Consider the following 22,330-nt stretch of genomic DNA (forward strand, 5'->3'; position numbering starts at 1 on the left):
CCTTCCTGCTAGTTACTATGAAGTGGGAAAATTGATAAAGCCGACAAACGGCGTCAAAAACAGGGACATTCCTTAGAAATAGTATTGTTCAGCATCATCACTTTCAGTTCTTAGAAATAAGCACGATCCTGTTTTCTAAGAAGTTACTTCCACACAGAGGTATTTGCCAGAAAACAAAATCATGAAATAAAATGATTAAGTAAATGTTAAAAGCAATACAACACCATTTGGTGATAAAAAAATTATGCTTGTCATAAGGTTATTTGACGGCAATGGAAAACATGACATGAATAACTTTCAATTTACAGCATCAAAAGCAGTGGTTCTCAAACTCGGTTTTCGGGGCCGCATGCGGCTCCCAACTACTTATTTTGCGGCTCGCACCAGACCTCAGAAAACCACCCAACATTGCTATTTTAGCTTTCAAAGCAATAATCTTAAGTGATTTTCTTAAGGTTTCGTTTTTTTGCGGCTCTCTACACACTTAAAAAATAAAAAAGTTTGAGAACCACTGATCAAAAGGTCTGTCTTGCTTTTCCTGTTTACTATACATCTTCATTTAATATATTTTATCGATAAAGAAATATAGCAACGTATTTTGAAACGTCCCCACCAACTTTCTTGATAATTTGGGCAACCACATGACTGTGTCCGCTGTGGCGTTTTAAAAAGGGCATAGTCTACAAGTTGATTACGTTCCGTTGGAACAAAACTTTACAATTATTAAATGCACGGTTTTGTACCGTTTAACCAACTACACTAATCATTTTTTTGCTTGCTGTGAAAAGGTATTTAAATTTTAATTCATTTAAGGACACAGGATACAAGGTAATGATGTCCCGTCGGCTTAAAAGTTTTTAATTAATAAACTTGCTTTTTGTGCACCCCGACCTACTTTCCAGCATCAGACACGACCTGGGATTCGAACGCATTGTTTACATTACTGCCCTTGTGTGCGATTATCGCGTGGGCAGATTTGACAGCAAGGCCTGTCTATTGTGAGAGACCGTCCAATATTATTCCCCTCTGCGCTGGCAAAAGAGTGATGTCCTGCACCGAGGAAAATCCAATTATTTATACGTGACACAACGAGTTTTTAACTGTAGGTCGTGTAACGTGATTAGTAAGTTCAGATAATGCTTGCAATGGTCAGTAAAAAAGTCTATAAATGTAAATGTTCCCGTCCAAAAATAAACAGGTTAAAAATTAAACTTGAGAATAAGGTCGTCAACATTTGGGCAAAGGTTTATTCTGTGCCTAATAACCCAAAGCAGAACACCCAAAATTGCCAAAAATGCTCCGGCTTGATGATTGTCTTGGCGAAATTTGAAATTTGGTTACGTTTTTATTCAACAAGCCTACAGAAGTTTAACAGATTTTGGATTAGCGTATTCAATGCTGTTGCAACATAAACATTGCTGTGGTGTTTTGGTTATATAAATGTTGGAAGTGCAAAAAGTGTAGAGTCCTATTAAGTTTATTTCGTTTGGTAAAAAAAAATTAGCAACACAATTGCACTAAACAGTCACCAAGCCGGAAAAAGCTACACAACGTTAAAACGTTATGGAGCGCAAAAGTAGAGGACACAATCAGTTGATCATGGGCTACCCCGATATAGGGCGCTATGTAAGTGCATGGGGCTTATAAGAAAGTAAGATTGACTCATTGCGGGTAAATACGAGGGTTAGGCACGTTGTTAGTACCAGAAGAGGGGGCCCTAAAGACTACCCACATGCTGGTATTAGAAACAATTACTGGAAGATGTCATATAGATCTAATTTAATATTTGCGGTCAGTTAGAATATCTTAAGTCTTTTGGCGCCAAATTAACACAAGCTTCCAACTTATTTGCTCGCTTGCGCACTCTGGCGTATGATAATCCTGTTAAAATATTGGTTTTTCGCATAGTTTCACTGCATGCAATTAAGTATGACTTTAAGTGGTAATTGCGTTGTTCCATTGGGTTGACAAAGGAACGGAACGAATCTGTTACTTCCGTGACCGAGTAGGGGCGAAATCGCACGAAGGGTGCGCTAGCCTTCATTTACCGGTAATGGCAGGCCTGCTGCGTTTCAAAGACATCCCGGTGGGGTGGTGAAAATCTGCTGAGACCTGACGTAGCTGAACAGCCGCATAATATCGTTGCGCCTAGCGGGAGTTCGCCGTCTCTTACGCCTGCGACCGAGTTGTGCAAAAAAAGGATTTACCGCGGTCACCACTGACTTGCTCATCATATAAAGAACGGTTGTTCAACGTAATAACAACACTGTCAAATGTGGCGGATTAGCAAATAGGTCAAAGTTTAGTTGGTGGTGAAAAACGTATTGATAATGTAGGAATTCATTATGTATAATAGTCTTAGTGGGTGTCTTCTGTGTTGTATCATTGTTAGAAGTACAAGAGACGCAAATTTCAGTTGTGAGATTTGTTTTTTTTCAGGTTTGTAATTGCATAGCTAAGGTCGTTCAAGAAAAATAGAACGGGCTTTTTTCGAGCATGATTCAGTTTAATGTGTAACTTACATTTAAAGAAAAGAGTAAACTTAAAGTTTGAGTGGAAAGTGGCAAACATAAAAAGCGCATAAAAATATGGGCACAACCGCGCAAGGAGGTGTGACAAAAAGTAACAAACTATTTTGGACATGTGATGCAGACTACGTTAGTTCTTTTGAGGAAAGATTTAGACTAATTCTGTTTAGTTTTGTTTAGTTACGCAAGGTTGACGATTAAACTAAATGTTTTGTGATTCGAAGTTCTATATTTGAATTGACATTTACTCTATAATCCTAGTACTCTATAAACTCTAAAACACAACATTCGTGCATTAAGGTTTGTGAGATTCATTAGCAACTTATAACATGTCGTTGCTTTCCCAAATCGACACGAGCGCTTCGGTGCAACAGCCGGCGCAGCTGCTGAACTGGGTGTATCTCACGCTGCAAGGACCGACTGCGCATTCCCAACAGACTGTAATGTCGCCATCTTCGCTTTCCACCGGTCAGTACCAACTATCGGGACAAGAATCAATGACAAATCAACCCACAAAAGACGTAAGTACTGCGTATACATGTCGACAGTTTGGTGCTGATTCGATTGATTTGAAATGCACATAATCCTACGTTGTCGTCGACTCAGCATCTCAGCCTATGTTAAAATATCACGTGATTGTTTCCCAAGGCATTTGACCTCAAAGTACAGAGCATTGTGAGATGATGAGGTTCCTGAGGGAGTAGGCCTACTGTTGCTAGTGCGCTTATCAAAACGCACACTGCGCTACGAATTGTCCATGTTTGCACTTTCGCTCGAGATAAGATAGCGCACGCGTTTTAACAATCACGAGCCCCCCACTGAATTGTACACTGCTTGCGTTGCCACTAGCTAAGCGACCAACAACATTTATCTGTAAAAAGTCATGATCGTTTATTGTCTTTCATCAACAGGCAGCACAAATGTATTCTCCCATGTTCTGGGTTCCGGAATATCTTCTAGCGCCTTCAGACATTCCCATCCCCCAAGCCGGGTCGGCAGAAACTTTTCAAAGCTTGACGCCGAGGTATTTAATCACTTCTGTTGTGTTTCCTTATCAACGCCATTTGTTTGAGCCGTTTGTGTGCTAACATTCGTCCTAATGAACCGCATACGGGGGTGTTTTGTCTGAATGTTAGACTGTGTTTTAAGATGTATGCATGCGAATCAACCTTGAGTCATAAGTTGATTCCTGAGTTTAAGCCCTCTTCCTGGAGAAACAATAATCATGTGTGTAACTTTAAATGATGTTTTTATCAAAACTGTGTGAGCTTGAATGAACAGCAAAATTGCGCTTCCCAGTTTTCGATTTACATAAAACAAAACTGCAACAAAATCAAATGCAAACGTTGCCAAATATCAACGCCATTGCACGCCTTTTTGGGTTTTATTGATTTTGATTGACCGTTGTGCTGCCAAACTGACTCACTGCCCCTGTCATGATTTGCTGTGTCTGCATGGGCTGACATCACTTTCCTTTTCACCAGTCCACCGCCATCTCCATTCGACAGTGTCGGCGAACTGGTCGACGGATTTGCTGAGCTTTCACTCGAGTTACATCGACATGCAACCCGGATACCCCCGTCAAACTACCTCTGTCATCTCTGCTTCACCAAGGGACACTTTATCAAGGATTGTCCACACGTAAGAAGTGCTTAGTCAGGCCGAATTTTATACAGATAAAAATTGTAATGGCTTGGTAGACCGGATATTTGTTGCACCACAACACTTGTGTGCGAAGTTTATTGTAAAGTTATGCCTTTTTTCGACTTAACCCTGTAAAGAACACTAACATAACGTACTTCTGCGTTAAATACACATGCGTAAGATGTTTTTAGTCAGCGCGATTCTCAGAGAGATAAAAATCCATGAGAGGCTTGGTAAATCGGTCATTTGCTGCACCAGAAAACTTGAACTAATGACTTAAATGTCAATTTATTTCCTTTTCTGACTTAAACCTCTGCCAAGAATTCTAAAATGTTCCACCAGATATTTGTTAAAGAACACACTCTGTTTTTAGCTCTCTTCTTTTGTTCGAATGGTTGTAATTTGCTCAGCAGAGGAGACAAATCCTTTACATTTGTAAACAACTTTGACGAAAACTTTGACAGGCGTTATGTAACAGAGCAAAATACAACCTAACTTGACTTTGCAGCAATTTTCCGCATCAGCTAACGTAACATGGGCGCTTTGCTAAATACTTAAGTTTATCTCTGCAGGCTCGCCAGAAAGGTGAAGGTTTGACGCCGTACCAGGGAAAGAAGCGATGTTTTGGAGTTTACAAATGCTCGAAATGCAAACGCAAGTGGATGAGCAGCAACAGTTGGGCCAACATGGGCCAGGACTGCAACAAATGTCGTATTGTCGTTTACCCACACAAACAAGTAAGTCCAAACACATTTTCACTTGGTCGATACAATTGCCATAGCTTTAAATAAACATCCACACATACTGATTATACTGCAAAACAACTAACTATAATTAGATGTGAAACTAAAGGATTATAAACCGTCGCAAAGCAATTTCTATGCTGAGATTGTTATATAAAGCTGACTTCGCCATGGTTGCATAAAGGGCATGTACCAAACAGATTAATCACTGCCGGGACACGAAACATGTTTCAACAATGACCATTAATTGAGAAGGGATACCAAACCCATAAATGTAAACGTTGTTGCAGAGACCACTTGAAAAGCCAGATGGCCTCGACGTATCGGATCAAAGCAAAGAACATCCCCAGCACTTGTGCGAAAAGTGCAAGTCCCTCGGGTACTACTGTCGCCGTATCGTCTAGAGTCGATCATTACACACATCGCACATACGGACGCCGTAAACAACTACACGGTGCTTCAGTAACCGAAGCCATTTGGTTGAAATGTACATATGTTGCCTTGAATTATTTCTTAATTTTTTGTTTATCTACTCTACCCCCGATCTTCTTCAAGCGGTATTCCCGTGCCTTTTGTCTTTTTGTTAGTTTGTACTCCAGCCATCATGCTCGTATCACGTGCATACAATTTCATTGCTTCATTTGCGGTACTGTATTATACTTATATGTTTCATTTCTAACTCGTATTTTGTATATATTTGAAAACGTTGTAAGATTTAAAATCCTCCCAGCTAAAGAAACTTCTTTGTATATAGCTCGGTCCTTTGGGAATAAAGTTTATTTAAGAACCACAGGTAAACTGACCAATATGTAAGTGCCGATTTTTTGCGTTTTTCCATGTCAATAAATACAATCTTGTTCGAATACGTTTATCATCATGTTAAAAAACATGTAGACACTAGCTGTGCTAAAGAGCAATTTGGTCGTAAATTAAAGTTGACACAAACTGTACTGAACTAAAGCAATTTTAGTTCTACGTGCATTAATTTTTTATGTGTAGAGAATATAAATCACTTTGACCACTGTTAATAGTTTACTTAAAATTGCTTTTGAGAATATTTTGATTAGACCATTTGGAAACATTTTCGCCCCGGGCAAACAGCTGTAGCCTTGTTGTTCTATAACCAATTGTTCAATGCCAATGCTCGCCTGGGGCCAGTTGGCGTAATAGCTGAACCAACCAGCAGTGCAAGTTGGTTGTTTGCAGTTGTACTGTAGGAGTCCAACCGAAACGCATGTTACCTGACCAAAACACGACAGAATGCATGTGCAGTAACATTGGTAACTGGGTAATTTGAAAGCAAGGGTGTTCGGGTTATAATTGATGTTGAACCGGTCTAACTCGGCGACATCAAACGCATAATCGGATTTGTGTGACGCTGGATTAGTATCGGTCATTTGGGCAATATGTTGTGTACAGGGTGTTGTCTGAGCGAAAACTAAAACAGGCCACTGAGTCAGTGTGGCCCCATTCGCAGGTTTCAAAGTTGAGTCAACTGTATTTATCTGATTGAGCTGGGCTACTTGTATGCGCAATATAGCGTGTGAGCAGGATTACCCTAACGCAACGTCATGTTTTATTCATGATTTTCGGATGCGGGCGAAGCGAAAATGAGGCGATAAAACACTTGTTGCAACCAGTTTAGTAACAGTCTACCGTGTAGGCATGCAGAGTGTTTTAATTAAAGTTTGGCTTGCTGATAGTACACATGGACAACTAAATAGGTTTGATATTTGAAGATTCATTAGGGATTAGGCCATGGATTGTATAACGGTGGAAATGGTTCGAAGTTTAAATGAGCAGTGGGGAATACAAGTTTCAGGCGAAGGACCTTGTTACATCGATACTGTAAAGGTCAGTACAAATGTGTGCCATGTGGTGACTTTATTTTGAGACTGTCTAACGCAGTGGTGGGCAACCTTTGTTACTGTGGGGCCAATTACAAATATCAAAATTGGGTCGCGGGCCACACCTGTGTACAACACAAAGTGATTTTGCTTTGTTGCTTACCAAATCTTCTCAACTACAAGTATAATTCGCATTTGATTCTAGCCACATTTTGCCAGGTCGCAGAAAACTAGCATAAGGCGCATTAATCAGCTCAAAAATATGTAATAATTGGAATTGTTTGACAGTACTTTGAAATCCAAACACCTCTGCGGGTCGCACAACCTTCGCTGAAGGGCCGCGTGCGACCCGCGGGCCGCAGGTTGCCCACCCTTAGTCTAACGCTTAACAACTTCTAAGCTAAATGGCCACATAAACAACATTAAACTGTTCACTATGACCATCACTTTTAACCGAAAAGTTGAAGCCCAGTTTAGCATGAGCACCACGAAACTGGCCGCGCTTACATCTATTTCAGAAAAACATTCTTTACAACACAAAATATCCGGTTTGTAGAGGAGACTTAAGCGCGCTCCATGAAAAGTTTTGTCGCAAATACAAACGCCCACAGGCCAACAAATCAAACTATGCTGAAACTTTTAATTGTAAGATTCATTTAAAACATCCTCTTCGTAGAAAAAAATGCGGTGGACAATGTTTTCAACCCAAATTAAATCGCGCACAGACCATCTGACCAAACCAAGCTAAAACGTTTAATTGTAGTAAGGTTTTAGTTAATTTGTTGCGACTAGAAGAACGAAGCCTTTGAAATGTGGGTAATGTTGTATTATTTTCTTACCTAAACCGATATTTTGCGCTACAGGCGGACAGCCCAGCTGACTATGCGGGTATCAAAGAAGGCGACTGTATTTTCAACGTGAATGGAGTAAGCGTTCACGACGCAACACACGAGCAAGTGGTCACGCTTATCGCCGAGAGCGGAAGAGTCGTGAGGTACGTTGCGTTAGTCCGCTTTGACAATACGATCATTTGTGACCTAATATTATTGTCAGGTTTAAACTTCTGCCCGCTTTGCAAGACGAGGTCAAAGCCTGCTACTCTGACAACGAGGAAAGTTCATTTTGGACCAACGATTTATCTCCTAACCCAGGGCAAAATTCAAGGCAAGTTTTAATAATAAACAATAACTCACATGTGATTTCGCTGCATATATGACATCACAATCCTTTGCAGGTCACGAGCGACGTCATCTTCAAGTGATGATTCAGACAGTGGTGAGAATGACAGCACGTTTCTTTACTCCGACTGTGACAGATTTGATCAACTGTCAATGTAAGTAAAAGCTTTAGTATATATTGCGGTGATAACCTAAAAGATCCGTTGTAACATGCAGAACCGGATGTGATGGTAAATATAATCATACACAGTCACCCACTTTCAATGTGACTAAAAAGAAAAATGATGACACCATTGAACAATCCAAGTTTATTGTAACAAGGGAGTCCCAGAAGGAATTCGACAAGGACCCACTTGTTGACTGTACTTTTAGAGGTAACTTACAATATATCTTTGTATAATCAAGTCAATTTAAACAATGCTGACTAAATATAGTTAGCTGTAGTGATGGGACGATACCAAGTTTTGAAGCGAGTACCGATACCGAGTACGAGTACCGCATACCTTCGATACCGAGTACCGAATACTTAAGTACATTGCTGTACTTAGTTGTATATCACTGGCTAATTTTTCTGCCATGGCCGGGGAACAGGCGCACACACGCACATGCAGAAAAATGTGATCTCCACACGATAGCGAAAAAAATGTACGTAACCGGGCGGAACTTTTTCCAGATTTTGTGCTGTCCGAAGCAAATATTGGCATAAAGTTGTATTCTTATGTTGTATGTTGGCTGTATTCTTATGTTGTAAACCGACCTTCGGTAATCGCACGTTTGTATCGAAAACTGAGACAAAATATTTCGATACCGAGTACGAGTATCGATACCACTGAAATCGTCCGATACCATCAATACCGAGTACCGAGTACCCGTCCCATCACTAGTTAGCTGACCTTATAATGATCTACCTGGTATGTAATGTCAAACTTACTGTAAATTTGTGGTAAATTCAATACCACAGCACTTTAACATATCCATACAGTTGGCTATGCACTGTTATGTACATGATAATTAAGAAACAGTGGTATATAATACTTCCAGTGGTTCCCAACCAGGAGGAATTCCCCACCAGGGGGGAATTTTGTAATTTGTAGGGGGGAATTTGTGTCACAATATTTATCTCTTACTGGTTGTCTGTGCTATGTGTTTTTGCTGCATTTGCCATATATGAGCAAACTAAATTTGTAGAGGGAATTAGATTTGAATATCGACTAAAAGGGTGCAGAGGACAAAAAAGGTTGGGAACCACTGATTAAACTGTGTTATATAATACTAAACAAGAAAAACTTTTAAAAATCCATTAGAATCTCACTACAATCGATATTTCAAAATTAACATATATTTAATCACACAAAGTCTGCAACCATCTATATTACAGCAACAATTGCAGCAAAAATAAAACAAAATGCATTAGCTTTAAACACTGTATGTTGTTGATTATCATATGATATAATATTAGAAACATAGATCAAAGCAGGAAAAAATGTTTGCTTACTTATTCAATGGCTTCTGCCAACAACATAACCAATCATTTAGCATTAAATTCTTGAAAATTGCTTGCTGTTTGCTCTTAATTTGTTTAAATGAGTGTTTTCAGATTAATTCTTCAAATCTGCAAAAACATATTGTATATATAGAAGACACGCTCATAAAATCACAACATTTACAAGTTAGAGGCCTATGTATGGAATCAACTGCATTGTATAAAAGTAAAGTTAATTCAGCACAAGCAAAATGAAATAGGCCACACTTTACCAAGTAATCATGGTACTAGCATGAAATTGCATTTAAGCTATTGAGTTGGGTTGAATCTGTAATAAGATTTTTGCACTCACATGTCTGCATTTTCATCTCATTGCCCTTCATTAAAGTTTAATGCACTGTCTTCGCCAACACTGTGTACAGAACTCTTATCGTAGGGCAAAACAAATCATCTCTAACTTGAATCAAGCCAAAGTTAGCGACCTAAGCTTGCAATTAGGAAAATTTTGAAATGGGGATTTTATGCCGCCAAATTACAGCATAGAAATCCTAATATTTTAAGTTAAGGGGCATTTTCTGGATTTTGCTATGTTTTCAATTACTAAGCATTTAAATTTACGGTATGTATCCTATATGCCCAAGAAAGACACAATGTACATAATTCTGAATCAAATAGTGCTAAGAATTTGCTTTTAGGAAGCAAGGCTTCAGTTGCTGGGGCATTCACCGGCGACCACAACGTCATTCGAAATTCAAAAGATCAAAACGATATACGCGGAGTTCGGGCAAGAGTAAAAGCCGGAATTCAGCACTTCAGCTTTGACGAAGAACAGGAAAAGGTGATAGTTTAATAATTTCCTAAAATATTTATTAGCACACCAGCACCTTGGTAACTAGAAATTCGTTTTTGTCAAATTGTTGTTTGACGAAAACAAAGTACTAATGTACATATGGCATTTTAATACAGATTAATCCCGAAGACAAAGGAAAAATAATTATCTACACCACAAGTTTGGGAATCTATCGAAAAATTGCAATACACTGCGATAAAGTACGAAAACTTCTCGATGGCTATCGTGTGAAATACGAGGTAAGTGTTGTTGAATATGGTGCATCAACTTAAGAATCAACACTGAAATAAACAAAAAAATCCTATACAGGATCGGGACATTTTCAATTTTCCTGAGTACAAAGACGAATTATATGCAAGACTTGGCCTTGACGACGGCGACGCTTTTCCAGAAATGCCACGAGTTTACATTGATGGTGTTTACATGGGGGTAAGTGAGCGACTCGATTAAATACGTTGTTTATGGTTTGACCGAATTTACACGAATATTTTTTTTAAACCACCGAAAATCTTTTTGTTCTTCAATGAGAAATAAAAACGTTTTAGAGATGGGGAAGTGCTCAAACCCATCAGCAATTATAACAGTGACATAAGGGCATTTTTTAACAATCATCTTTGCAGGGCGCGATTGAACTTCAGGAGATGAGTGACTGTGGAGATCTGAGGATACGCCTGACAGAATTTCCGGTACGTTAAAGCACTTTTAGCTCCTTTACCTCTTTCACTTATCACATAAATCCATCTTTAGAAGTACAACATTCGAAGCAAGTGTCCCACCTGTAAAGGTACAGGTCTGTTGGTCTGCCATTCGTGCAAGGGCAAAGCTTACCGACGAAAGAACCGCTTTGCAATGCTAAAGTGCGCTACCTGCCGACAAAAAGGAACGATTTCCTGCACAGACTGCAGGGAATAAGATTTCTATCATCGGCGTTCAATTATTTAAATAGGTTGTTTCTAAAACAAAGAAACCTACTTACGCCGCTTTGTTTAGCCAAAGAGAAACAAATTACTATAGTTTGAAAGCAAGGTCTTCCTTTTCGCGCAAGTTTTGTTTCTTATTGTACTGGGCCACGTGCAATGTCGCTTATTTATTAATGTCACTGTGATGAAAAATTATTACTCTTTAAAGCATGATTTTAACTGTTGGTTTTCAACAAAACAATGGCAACACAACTTTTCATTTTTAGGAATATAGGAATTTGAGTATAAACCAGCTTTATAAAGCTGGTATACCAACGAAATAAGAAATAACCAAGACGTAATTCGACAAAACACTTGCAGTAGTTTATGTGAAACTTATTTTATTACAAGCTTCAATAAAAGATGTAAAAATGTGTAAATTTTCTTCTGTTTATGTGCAAAAATATTTGATCAAAAGTCCGTTAACTCCGAAAACTAATAATAAATCGGATAAAACGTATAAAGCGATAAGAAGAAGAACGCAGAATAAAAGATCAGGCTGCGCACACACAGTGAATATAACTCAATCAAAAATCAAATCAAGGTTTGAAGACAAGCAAAATCACATTTGAATTCACAAAGCCATGGAACAACAAAGATAAAAGTAAAGATTTCTCTTCTGGTAACATAACAAAGATATGGAAAAATGTAAACAACGACTCTTAGTTGTCGATGCACAAACAGATAGACACCAAATTTTGCTCGTATAATGTCTAATTTGATCTTAAAAGTAAAACGACAACATTGATTCTGTCACATTAGAAAGAGTCCAAAACCATGTGTGAAATAACTCTTGCATTATCATGTATATGTGAATTTTACCCCCGACAGTGATACAAATGTTGTTAGGCACTGTTAAGAAGATTTTGGGACACTGAGCATTTATACTGAAACCCGAATCAGTTTGTAACTTGAGTCAGGGATCCTAATTCTCCACCAGCGCATATCTTCCTTGGAACAGGTGAACATAAATCATCTTTCTTGACGTATAGGTGATAAGAAATCATCTTCAAGGTCAAAAATGGTCAAATGAACTCGGAAACAGATATGCTGCAATAGACTTTCACAAAAACGCCGATAAAGAAAACAGTAAGTATGTCATCAACCAGAAATCAACAGCAGGAGTTTAAAACGTTTCGTCCCAGCCATAAGTTGAGGATTCAAGGATCTCTCGGTCTTCTTCGGCATCACCGAGGTCTTCAATGCACCGTTCAAAGTTCTTGGTGTCAGTAGGGCTTTTTACATTCGGTTTTATAGGCGAGTGGATACGTTGGGCACGGAGTCCTTGCCAGTCGAAGCCCTGGTACCATCGGTGCTTCCGTATGTCGTTTACGCCACTCTTCTGGTAACCGAGACGGTCACGAGGCTCCAGCTTGCAGAGGGCTCGGATCAGCAGCTATGAACAAATATGAAGTGGTTCACAAGCGACCACTCGAATGTCATGTCGATTTTACAGATTACTGGGAGAGCGATGGGTGCGCAGGTTGCAAGTCGGCCTGAGTCGGCGGAGAAACCGAAAACATCAGCCCAAAACTTGACCGGAACTAGATTTTTTTCATTTAGGCCTAAAAGATGGTAAAATTGTGGCACAAACATAGCCAAAAAGCCCAAATCAATCCCGTTTATTCAAACTTATCCCCGAATCTAAACAAGACTCGACCAACTTAACAACTCCGGGGCTTTCGAAATCAAAATGTGTAAATATGGCGACGGCGTTAGTTATGTTTAAGGTAAGAGATCTTACTTAGCCGTAATAATATTTGGTTAGTGATATTACTACCCTCATGTCCGTAATTAGATTTCTTCATTTCGTTGCCTTCAGTGCATACAAGAAACAGAAGATATTTGTGAAATGGTTGTCGCATTATCCAAAATTTAAAGTCACAAATAGGCTCATGCAATTTGTAAACATATTTGGGACATTGTTTTTCATCACACCACTTCAGCAACAGAAAATAATTATACCTCAGCACTCCTGTGAACGCGCCTTGAAAATTTGACGCCCTCGATGCCGCTAAGTATGTTTTCGTAAACGGTCATGTCATCGGATGCAAAGAAGGGAGTGGAGCGCGTCAGCAACTCGTAAATGAGGATACCGAACGACCAGTAGTCGGCCGCGATGTCATGACCTGTGTGCATAAAAAAACACCCTTAAACACAACAAACCCAAATCTGAAAAATTAAACCCAAATCTGGTTTCCAATCGGAGAGGAATTCCTCATAAGGGAGGAATTTGTAAACCTGGGGGGAGGAATTTACTTTAAGTTCTAATTGTGGTTTGTAAATAGAGAACTTAACCTCTGGTCTAATATGACCTGAGAAGTTGATAAAAGATTAAAAGGATATTTCTATGGTTTATAGATTTAAAAGGATATTTTCTATGTAGTCTATTGGGAGGAATAAAAATGTATTAAATTGTTAAGGGATGAATTTAGATACCCACACGTTGGAAATTCCTTACTAATCTGATGTGAATTGCAATTCCCTGTTATATATTACGTTCACTTATCCTAGACTGTTTATATGATCAGTCAGCATGTGGATCTGGCATTATGGTATTTTTTTCTTGATCTAACAATAAGGACGCCCAAAAATTGGCTTTAACAATTTGCCGTTTATCTAGTACCTGTGTTTGCAAGAATCTCGGGAGGAAAGTACTCCGGCGTCCCGCAGAATGTCCACGTTTTGAAACCGAATCTGATCCTCTTTGCAAAACCAAAATCGACGAGTTTCACGTAACCTCTGCATAACACGAAATCGTTATAGCGAACTTTCAGCTAACTTTTACACATGTTGTTTTACTTGTGATCAACCATGAGATTCTCAGGCTTGAGGTCGCGATAAACGATTCCTCGTTCGTGGAGATACGCCAAGGCCTCCAGCACACATCCGGAACAGAATCGAGCCCCGCTATCATCAAAAGGTCCTTTACGCTTAAGTACGTTGTATACTTCACCACCCAAGTACGCCTCCATAAGCATATAGACTCGAAGTTCATCTTTAAATGTTCTGCGGCAATTAATACGTGACATTGATGATTGAAAACGATTAATGTGCTGTTTAGGATAAACAGAAGGCACATATACAGTTTCTGGCAGTGGGAGTTATTATGCTTCACATCTAAAACAAGTTTTTGAATCGTTAAGATAAACATAAAACTGTATTTAGCCCTGCATTCATGCAGACTAGCGACCAGGGAATAATACACATATAAATCACTTTGAAATCAATAGGCCGTAGAATGGAGTTTTAAACAGTTTCAATAAACTGTATAGCGCTTGCGTTTTGAATAATGTGCGCAAACACACCTGATTTATATTTGTGGTTGGCTCCTAAAATTATACAACACAATCGGCGCCAGAAAGAAATATCTTTCTATTGTACAAGTTACAACCTTGCAAGATAAAAAAAACATATCCAAGTTGGTGGTTACTTCAAAGTTACCTAAAAAGTCGTCCAATGAACGGAGATTTAATGGACAACAAAATGTTCTTCTCCGCCAGGACGTGCTGCTGTTGACCAGTTTTAATGATCTTCGCCTTTCGGATGGATTTCAACGCAAAAGCTCCATTGGAGACACCAGGAATTTGAACCAGCTTTACACATCCGAAGCCGCCTTGTCCAAGAATTGACAACACCTGGATATATTGAATAAACAATTATGGTTGGTTTAGACATGTTCTAGGAACTTTAAATCCTTTGTGTATTTGTACGCCATCGAAACTAGTCGTCTGAACAAACTTGACCGTTTATTGTACAGTGATGAAATCGCTTTTACAAACTTGACCCGGGTAGTGAAGGATATAGAGGCTATGTTCTGTTTCTCGAACTGTTGAAAGACACGCTGTCGTAGCGAAGTGGCCGCGCAGACAATGTTTGTACAACCATGCGCCCTTGATTTTTCTACTGGGACATTTTCCCCGGCTGAGCTATCTCTATTGTGCCAAAGGATGCCATGAATTTCCGTAAATCATCTTTGAAGGTTTCACACAATAGCTCGAACCATACTGTTCATATCAGTCTTTGCCTACAAACACGACCTGGGCCATTCAATACTCGGTGTTTCCTCAGTAAACACTGATATTCCGTGTTACATTATAACACTTCAACGTGCCGAGAAAGGCGATGTGTACCTTCAATTGATGAAGTTTCGTGTCCCGTATAATTGCCTCAGTTCCTTTGCTTGGCCGCGTGGTTATTGTTATTCGAACCACTTTCTCTGTTGGTTCCTGAAGCACGTCTTCCTCATCTAGTGAAAAAACAAGGACGGTTTGTAAACGTCAGGCACGTTCATATGTTTGCGTTATGTCAGATCCGACTTAATAGTAAATGGTACTGATCTGTAAGATAAATGATGAAAACAACTAAAGCGTAGGTAATCAGCTGGTGTGGCAAACGTTTTTAAGTTTCGGAACACTTACAAACTACACAATTTGTTCGCGGCAGACTTTTCAGGCGCAAAAAAAGAAATTTGTTCAAAAAACTACTTGCGACTTTTATAAAGTGTTATAAAATGAATTTAACGGTGTGTTCAATAGCGCTGTGATGCATAACCTAATTTTGTCATTAAGCCCAACGACATTATACAATTGTGTAACTACTTGGCTTGTTCCCAACCGGGATGGAATTTGAAAACTTCAGAGGAGGAATTTACTCTAATTTTAAAATGTGGTTTGTAAATAGACACTCTCGGAATATGACCTGTGAAGTTCATAGAAGATCCGGCTTTAAATGATATTTGTACGGTTTAACATCCATCTGTAGTCTATTGGGGAGGAATTAAATTGTTTTGAATTGTTAATGGAGTAATTTGTCGAAAAATTAGGAACCACTGGCTTAAAACCTACTGAGCTCAAGAATACAAATATCCTATGTTTAGACGTTTTAAATTAAAAACACCTTCTTCTGGGCCGTCTTCTTCAGTAACGGCGCCCAGCGGTCCTCTTACGCTGCCGTCTACTTCCGTGAAGGAGGTACCTTCAATGGGTGTGATAGATGGATGTGACGGGGACCTCGCAAACTGTACAACAAAGGGTATATGGTTTTGTGGTTTGTTGATTTGTCGATTGATCAATTATCAACATTGCGGTTACATCAGCAAGCGATCCAAGTAGGGAATTGAAGGCAAGTCGGTCGAGGACTAAAAGCACAACGCCACTCTCTGCTACAACATTTGCTGCTCGCTTGTCTTCAGTCAACAGGGCGCGTTCACCAAAGTATTCGCCTACACAAAACAAGTGTAAGCGTCAATATTAATACAGTAATGCCATATAATGCAACAGCAATGGAAAACTGCACATTAAAGGAAAAAAACAACCCGCTTTTGTTTTGAACATAAATTAATAGGGCAATGTTTTGGTTAAGGTATTAGCCCATTTAATGTATTGTGCGCTAACCTGTCCCGAGATGACAAATTAGGTCTTCCTTGATTGTGTGCCCTTTGCCCAATGGTTCCTGTAAAAATCAATTTGAGTCATGCGAAGCCTGGCTTATGCGAAGTGGCTATACGGTTCGAGTCAATGTTGTACCTGGTTTTGGGTCACTTTTACAGTTCCTTCCTGTATAACGTAAAAACTGTCGCCAACGTCGCCTTGACGAATGATGTATTCACCGCTATGGAACTGAGCTTCTTCAACACAGTCGGCAATCCGTAGCAACTTATTGTCGGAGAGTGATTTCAGTTTGTCGACTGTTTTCAGCAACCTCACGTACTCTTCACGCTTCTGTTGGCCGCTCCTCTTCACAATCGACTAAAACAAACTCGAACACTGCATTTGTGTGGCAAGAGGTGAAAGATTTAGGCAATGGAGAAATTTACCTGAAAGAGCTTTCGATCCAAAGCCCAAAGGCTGGCGTCGGTTTTAGCTTTGACTGAGGCGGTTCGCTTGCAGTTGTACAAGATCGCAAGCTCACCGAAAACCGTTCCAGGGTTTAAGTCCACAACATGTACGTGTTGCGACCCTTTCGTGTGAAACACTTCAACCTATAGTGAATTAATCATCATGTATGGCGTAAAAATAGATAAGGAACGAAAAACCAACATGTTATCGCGTACCTGCCCCGACTCAAGCACGTAAAGGTGGTTTCCAAACTCGCCTTCGCTTATAACGTGGCTGCCCTTAGAGACCGTTTGTTGGGACATCGAGTCGATTAATTGCTGGACCTGCTTGGTATCCAGGCCTTTGAGAAAGACGTTGGCATTGAGTGCTTTGCGAATTTGCAGCATTTGGTTAGGGCTCTTGGGCACAGCTTGCACCTGTCAAATAGAAAAGGCCTATTTAAAGGTGTAGAAGATAACTAAGGCTAAAAATCAATTCATATTGTATTACTTGAAACAGTCTAATCCAGTGGTTCTTAACCTTTTTTCCTTGCTGCACCCCTTTCAAATCACCAACCAATTTTCGCACCCCCTTTCAAATCACTAACCAATTTTCGCTCCCCCTTCTGTAATTGCTTGAATAGAATAGACCTAACCAACCTTAATAATTCAGCATCCCCGCACCCCCTAGGAACAGTTCTCGCACCCCTTGGGGGTGCGTGCACCCCAGGTTAAGAACCCCTGGTCTAATCGCTCTTTAGTGGAAAGAAAGATGAATAATAGCAAAGTAATAGATTTAGAGTGAGAAGAACCATGTTTTGTAACGCAACTATTTTCACTAACATGGACACTTTTGGAAGATCGATTTTCGGCGGAAATACCAAACCGAGTGTTCTTGTTGTCAGGGGTGATTGCGCGAACGTTAAGCAACTTGGTTGCCCTTGTAACCAGCTCCTCGGATAAGTCTTCTTCTTCGAGTACCGGTGTCTGACCGCTCGGCGTCCACAGAGCACGAAGACGCCGGATTTCGGAGTCTTTATCTCGAATTACCATCTCAACAGCTTCCTTTACCACCGACACCTGTATACAGTCAAATAGATTTTACTGACACGACTACTGATGTATTCGACCTAGGGTTCCCTTTATGTGACCAAACAGCCCAGCAATGCAAAAATACTGGTTCAGCCGACTAACGTTTGGAATTCCAAAGCTAGGCCACAGCGTTATTGACTTAATGACGTTTGAAGCCCTCACATTACAAATTTCCCGGCCTTAAATTCGATAAATTTGCATGTCAACAACATAATTATGTCGCAATGGTTTGTGGCTACATTCAAAAAGTACAGATACACAAAACAGGTGATACATGAAAAAGGGTTAATACACTATACGGCACACTGCAAATGGTTGTGGGCTTGTGGCACTTTTCAACAAGCAAAGCTTACCTGTGAATCCTTATCGTTTCTTGACTGCATTAATTGACGTTGGAGTGACTTTATCACGTCTTCTTTTTCGTTCAGCTTTGCTTGAAGCTTACGCACTTGGCTCTGGTGAAACAACAACAGTAAATCAGTCTACGCCTTGTAAAGCTGCGGTTTGTTTATCGAGGCCTTACTTTCAGGGTTTCTACCAAGTTGTCCTCCACGTTGGAGCTTCCTTTCGGTCTCATTGCCATTTCGTATCGGTCTGTAGCTTCCTTAGCCTGCTTGGCCAATCTGTTGACAAGATAGGTAAAGTGCTGCTGTTAACCTACCACGAAATTGTCTTTGTGAACTATGCCTATCAACCAACGCGTGACCGCTCAAGCGTGGCGCAGACAGCGACGTCAGACACGAAAATAACTGCCTTCGTGGAATACTCTTGCGCCATGCTAACAACATCGTGGTTTCGTATAGCTTAGTCAAACATTTTAATTCCCAAGGAACCCATGGTACATCATGCTAAGTAGTTTGTTCTTTTCATTGCACAACAACACATCTTTTTCCCCTTTTGTTTATCGTGCATTGTTCTACGCGCATTTAATGTTACTTACCCTGATGAAAGCAACCGGTACGTCGAAACGTCGAAATAAAAATACATTTGCCAGAAGAGCTCTATAAACCTAACAACACATTACATATAGATCTACATACTCAGCTATCTTGATGTCCTTTTGTTCAGCCTCCAATTGCAGTCTTTCGACAACTTTGGTCATTTGATTGCGCCAATCTTGGACGTGCCTCTCTTTTGCAGACATGGTCTCTGACGGTCTTTTACTATCTGTAATAATATCAGGTTAAAAACCGACCCCTTTCTCATTTAAGACTTCCGCTAGCTTTATATGACAGCAATCAGGGAACGAAGGAAGTCTAATTCATCATTGAATCAATTTTATGGCCACACGTTTCCGAGTTGCTGCTATGAATACACACGACTCGTCCAGCCTTCTTTGCAGTTTCACCACATTAGAAATCTCGTCACCAAGTAAACAAGACGTGAATAAATAACTGCCGCAATTTTTACAGCGAACCGGTTGTTATACATGCCTCCACACTATCAAACGCTTACAGAGGGAAAACTGGTCCCTGTCAGCCGGAATACACCAATAATGGCATGTTTTGGGGCTAATGATTATGTTTGAGAAAAACTAATCAGGCCATTGCCGCCAGCCTAAACAATAATTCACCATAATTTTCAGACAACTTCATACTGGGATCAAGTCTAAAGCGAAAATGCAAACCAGCGAATACTGTACATTAACATTTAAAATCGTAGTACGACAGCGTTATTCCGTTTTAACCATAGCATTGATAAGCATGCTACACTGTGGTTTAGCTTCTAATGCTTGGAAAACAAGTTTGTGACATCAATTCAACACTGTTTTCAACTTCGTACCATTCACCTTTCACATTACTATTGTTGCAATTTCACATTAGTGCGTCACAAAACTACCACCATTACGTTACAAAGGGTTATCAGTAGATAATCGCGATTTGAGTACAAGCGCGCGTCGTTTCTTACCTGATTCCGGTTGGTTGTGATTCTTTTCGTCTTGTGCTTTTAGAGCACGATTTCCCATACCGGGACGTTCATTGATGTCTATCTCCGAATGTTTCGTTGTTATTCGCGACTGACCGTTCTTTTTGCTTGTTCCTTTCGTTTTTGACGTCTTTACGACTTCACTATGTTGCACGCCTCGCACCGAAACCTTTCCTCGCTTCTGCGTAGATCCGGCGATACCCATTGTCCGGCCGCGGCACGAAAAAATTACTCAACAATTAACGGTCAATTCAACGTGGCTTGTTCAATATTTGCCGAGCAAACCAAACTGCTAAATTTCATCGATCAGGACTTCAGCATTTCTCCGCGACAGCACAAAATCAGGCGGCGACTTTTATCAACTATTGCCTATTCTCCTTTGTGTGTTTCTGTGCAATCACACCAGGCTTGCCTAAAAGGTGAATAAAAGTCAAGCTCACACTCGTTATCTGCACAGTGAATACTAAAGAGAGTCTTTTTGTTGGTTATAAAGCCAGCGTTGAAGGGCCTGACACTTCAATTTGCCACCAAACCATTGTCAAGTGCGTCAATGGTCGCATCTCACTATGCGCTGTCCGATAGTATGTAGAATCTGCTGCTTTAAAGTTCGTCTACTCACAATCTACCAAGTGGTCGCGACAGAGGCATTAGCAAAATGCTACAAACTTGGGAGGCATTCAACTTTGCGGTCGGTTTAAACCCAAAGCAGGGTTTGTAACCCTGTCTGATTTATTTGATATTGTAAAGTTATTGTCCCGTGGCAGCCTAGCTGATATCCGCTAAGTCGTGGTTGTACACACCGACACGTCGAAACGACTTTTGTGTATTGTTGACATTCGGAATCGTGACAAACGGGCTACGGCGCGAACGACGGTCTCACCATTGACTGTGACTAAGTCGAAACATCAAACGTCAGAACGCACAATGCGATGCTCTCTCGAGGAATTACAACTAAATTTTAAAACTATTTTTAAATTTGCCCCGAGAAACGCATCTGCCTCTGCCACAAGACTTGACACCAACTGAAGTCTGTTAAAAATCTTGCATACATGTCCCATCATCTCAGAATTAAACTGCTCCACTTTGGGATATATATGATGTTCGTGTCCGAACAATGACTGTACACAAAAATTCCCGTCAACCGAAATGACAACATCGGAGCACTTCCCCGTTGTTGGAACAACCCGTCCCGAGTACATAACGGACCTAACCGCGTTCGTGTGTTTTCGTCCCGACAACGCCTTGACAGCAAACGTATTACACCTGCATCACGCCTAACCCGTGATTGGTGAAAGCCGTTGCTATGGCGACCGTGGCAAGCGTTCGTATGCAGACAGCTGAGACAGGCATTTTTGGCACGTGTCGAAAAACATTTTTGAGAAGTCGGAGTCTGTTTTTGGAAAATCTATTGTTAGGATTGATTCCGGCTTGCACACTTGCTTTTGTTCACGTGTTTACTTTTCAAAACAGAAAGAGTGACAAGCGCACACCTGCCCACGGAGTTTTACTAAAATATGTGCTGAAAATTATTTTGCGTTATTTGTCTTGTCCTGATTTTCACAAATTTAACCGGTGTATAAAATAATTAAATTTTAATAGTTATTACTCAAACATATATTTACTCACAATTAAAAAAATCATTTTCAAATATTTTACGTGTTAAAATTTTAGGTTTACGAATATTAGATCCGGCGGGCGAAATGTTTTGCGTGCTCTCCAAAACTGAACCCTAGTTACTTTCCTCATTGTTACTTACTAATGCGCTACCATTATTGGCATGTTCCAAACCTAACGAAGTCCGCTTTCCACTGTAAACTCTGTTACCATGACTTTACCTACCCTCGTTTTTATAGTGTTCAAACTTTACGTACCGGTCGTTTACCAAATTTATGCACTCAGTACTCGATCTTGCGTTCCCAACTGCGTAACACGCCTGCCACTGCTTTCGCTTTGACACGAGCCGAACTCGTTTCCCCGCGGCGCAACATCAGTTAAAGTCTGTTTACAGCGACGTCACTCGGCATGATCTGTAGTTAGCCCATCGATAACATGGACAGACTCTCGGGCCACCGGTTGACCACTACACAACAACCAACTACGAAATATTGCCGGATGCCTAAAGGTGAGGCCTGGGTAAACAAGAGCACTTAACTGGTGACTATTGATTTTGTATCGCGGGCGCGGTGATTGGAAAAGGGTGCGTAGCGTACGCTAAGTAACCTAAAGTGGATTGTAGGACGATTAAACGAGTTAAGCCTAACA

At 40.2% G+C, this 22,330-nt stretch overlaps 3 protein-coding genes across 4 annotated transcripts; 2 read left to right on the plus strand and 1 right to left on the minus strand.

Annotated features, from left to right (window-relative positions):
* The first annotated feature begins 2,307 nt into the window (after positions 1-2,307).
* On the plus strand, positions 2,308-5,533 carry LOC145239680 (zinc finger CCHC domain-containing protein 24-like). Of its 2 annotated transcripts, none has more exons than XM_080103061.1 (5): positions 2,308-3,049; positions 3,440-3,552; positions 4,037-4,169; positions 4,745-4,909; positions 5,206-5,378. In XM_080103061.1, the coding sequence occupies exons 1-5, from the start codon at positions 2,858-2,860 to the stop codon at positions 5,317-5,319; spliced, it is 717 nt and encodes a 238-aa protein (XP_079959187.1). In that variant the 5' UTR covers positions 2,308-2,857; the 3' UTR covers positions 5,320-5,378. The 2 variants fall into 2 exon arrangements, with proteins under 2 accessions (XP_079959187.1, XP_079959186.1); XM_080103060.1 differs by having other exon boundaries at positions 2,312-3,049; positions 4,013-4,169; positions 5,206-5,533.
* A 623-nt stretch (positions 5,534-6,156) lies between these two features.
* On the plus strand, positions 6,157-11,612 carry LOC145239679 (uncharacterized). Its single transcript, XM_080103059.1, has 10 exons — positions 6,157-6,769; positions 7,626-7,756; positions 7,816-7,926; positions 7,997-8,095; positions 8,157-8,314; positions 10,119-10,261; positions 10,390-10,512; positions 10,583-10,702; positions 10,894-10,959; positions 11,021-11,612. The coding sequence occupies exons 1-10, from the start codon at positions 6,674-6,676 to the stop codon at positions 11,183-11,185; spliced, it is 1,212 nt and encodes a 403-aa protein (XP_079959185.1). The 5' UTR covers positions 6,157-6,673; the 3' UTR covers positions 11,186-11,612.
* Positions 11,346-20,493, minus strand: LOC145239678 (cGMP-dependent protein kinase 1-like). The gene is made up of 17 exons (XM_080103058.1): positions 20,051-20,493; positions 19,183-19,309; positions 18,666-18,765; positions 18,496-18,597; positions 17,894-18,130; positions 17,288-17,488; positions 17,051-17,215; positions 16,761-16,982; positions 16,629-16,686; positions 16,326-16,456; positions 16,132-16,252; positions 15,366-15,481; positions 14,677-14,870; positions 14,035-14,241; positions 13,859-13,974; positions 13,198-13,361; positions 11,346-12,628 (listed from the first exon to the last, which is right to left on the minus strand). Exons 1-17 carry the CDS (start codon positions 20,271-20,273, stop codon positions 12,359-12,361), a joined length of 2,754 nt encoding a protein of 917 aa, XP_079959184.1. The 5' UTR covers positions 20,274-20,493; the 3' UTR covers positions 11,346-12,358.
* Positions 20,494-22,330: the final 1,837 nt, after the last annotated feature.

This window comes from Phallusia mammillata, chromosome 7 (assembly GCF_965637545.1).
Source record: "Phallusia mammillata chromosome 7, kaPhaMamm4.hap1.1, whole genome shotgun sequence".
NCBI lineage: Eukaryota > Metazoa > Chordata > Ascidiacea > Phlebobranchia > Ascidiidae > Phallusia > Phallusia mammillata.

Bases quoted from the DNA above. Each gene is read 5' to 3' on its own strand.
- LOC145239680 (XM_080103060.1), top strand. From the start codon at position 2,858: ATGTCGTTGCTTTCCCAAATCGACACGAGCGCTTCGGTGCAACAGCCG. The intron at 3,553-4,012 runs GTATTTAATCAC...CCTTTTCACCAG, and splicing joins TTTCAAAGCTTGACGCCGAG to TCCACCGCCATCTCCATTCG. The intron at 4,910-5,205 runs GTAAGTCCAAAC...ACGTTGTTGCAG, and splicing joins TCGTTTACCCACACAAACAA to AGACCACTTGAAAAGCCAGA.
- LOC145239679 (XM_080103059.1), top strand. From the start codon at position 6,674: ATGGATTGTATAACGGTGGAAATGGTTCGAAGTTTAAATGAGCAGTGG. The intron at 7,927-7,996 runs GCAAGTTTTAAT...AATCCTTTGCAG, and splicing joins AACCCAGGGCAAAATTCAAG to GTCACGAGCGACGTCATCTT. The intron at 10,703-10,893 runs GTAAGTGAGCGA...TCATCTTTGCAG, and splicing joins TTGATGGTGTTTACATGGGG to GGCGCGATTGAACTTCAGGA.
- LOC145239678 (XM_080103058.1), bottom strand. From the start codon at position 20,273: ATGGGTATCGCCGGATCTACGCAGAAGCGAGGAAAGGTTTCGGTGCGA. The intron at 19,310-20,050 runs GTAAGAAACGAC...ATATTATTACAG, and splicing joins TCACAACCAACCGGAATCAG to ATAGTAAAAGACCGTCAGAG. The intron at 13,362-13,858 runs GTACTAGATAAA...TTATGCACACAG, and splicing joins CGAGATTCTTGCAAACACAG to GTCATGACATCGCGGCCGAC.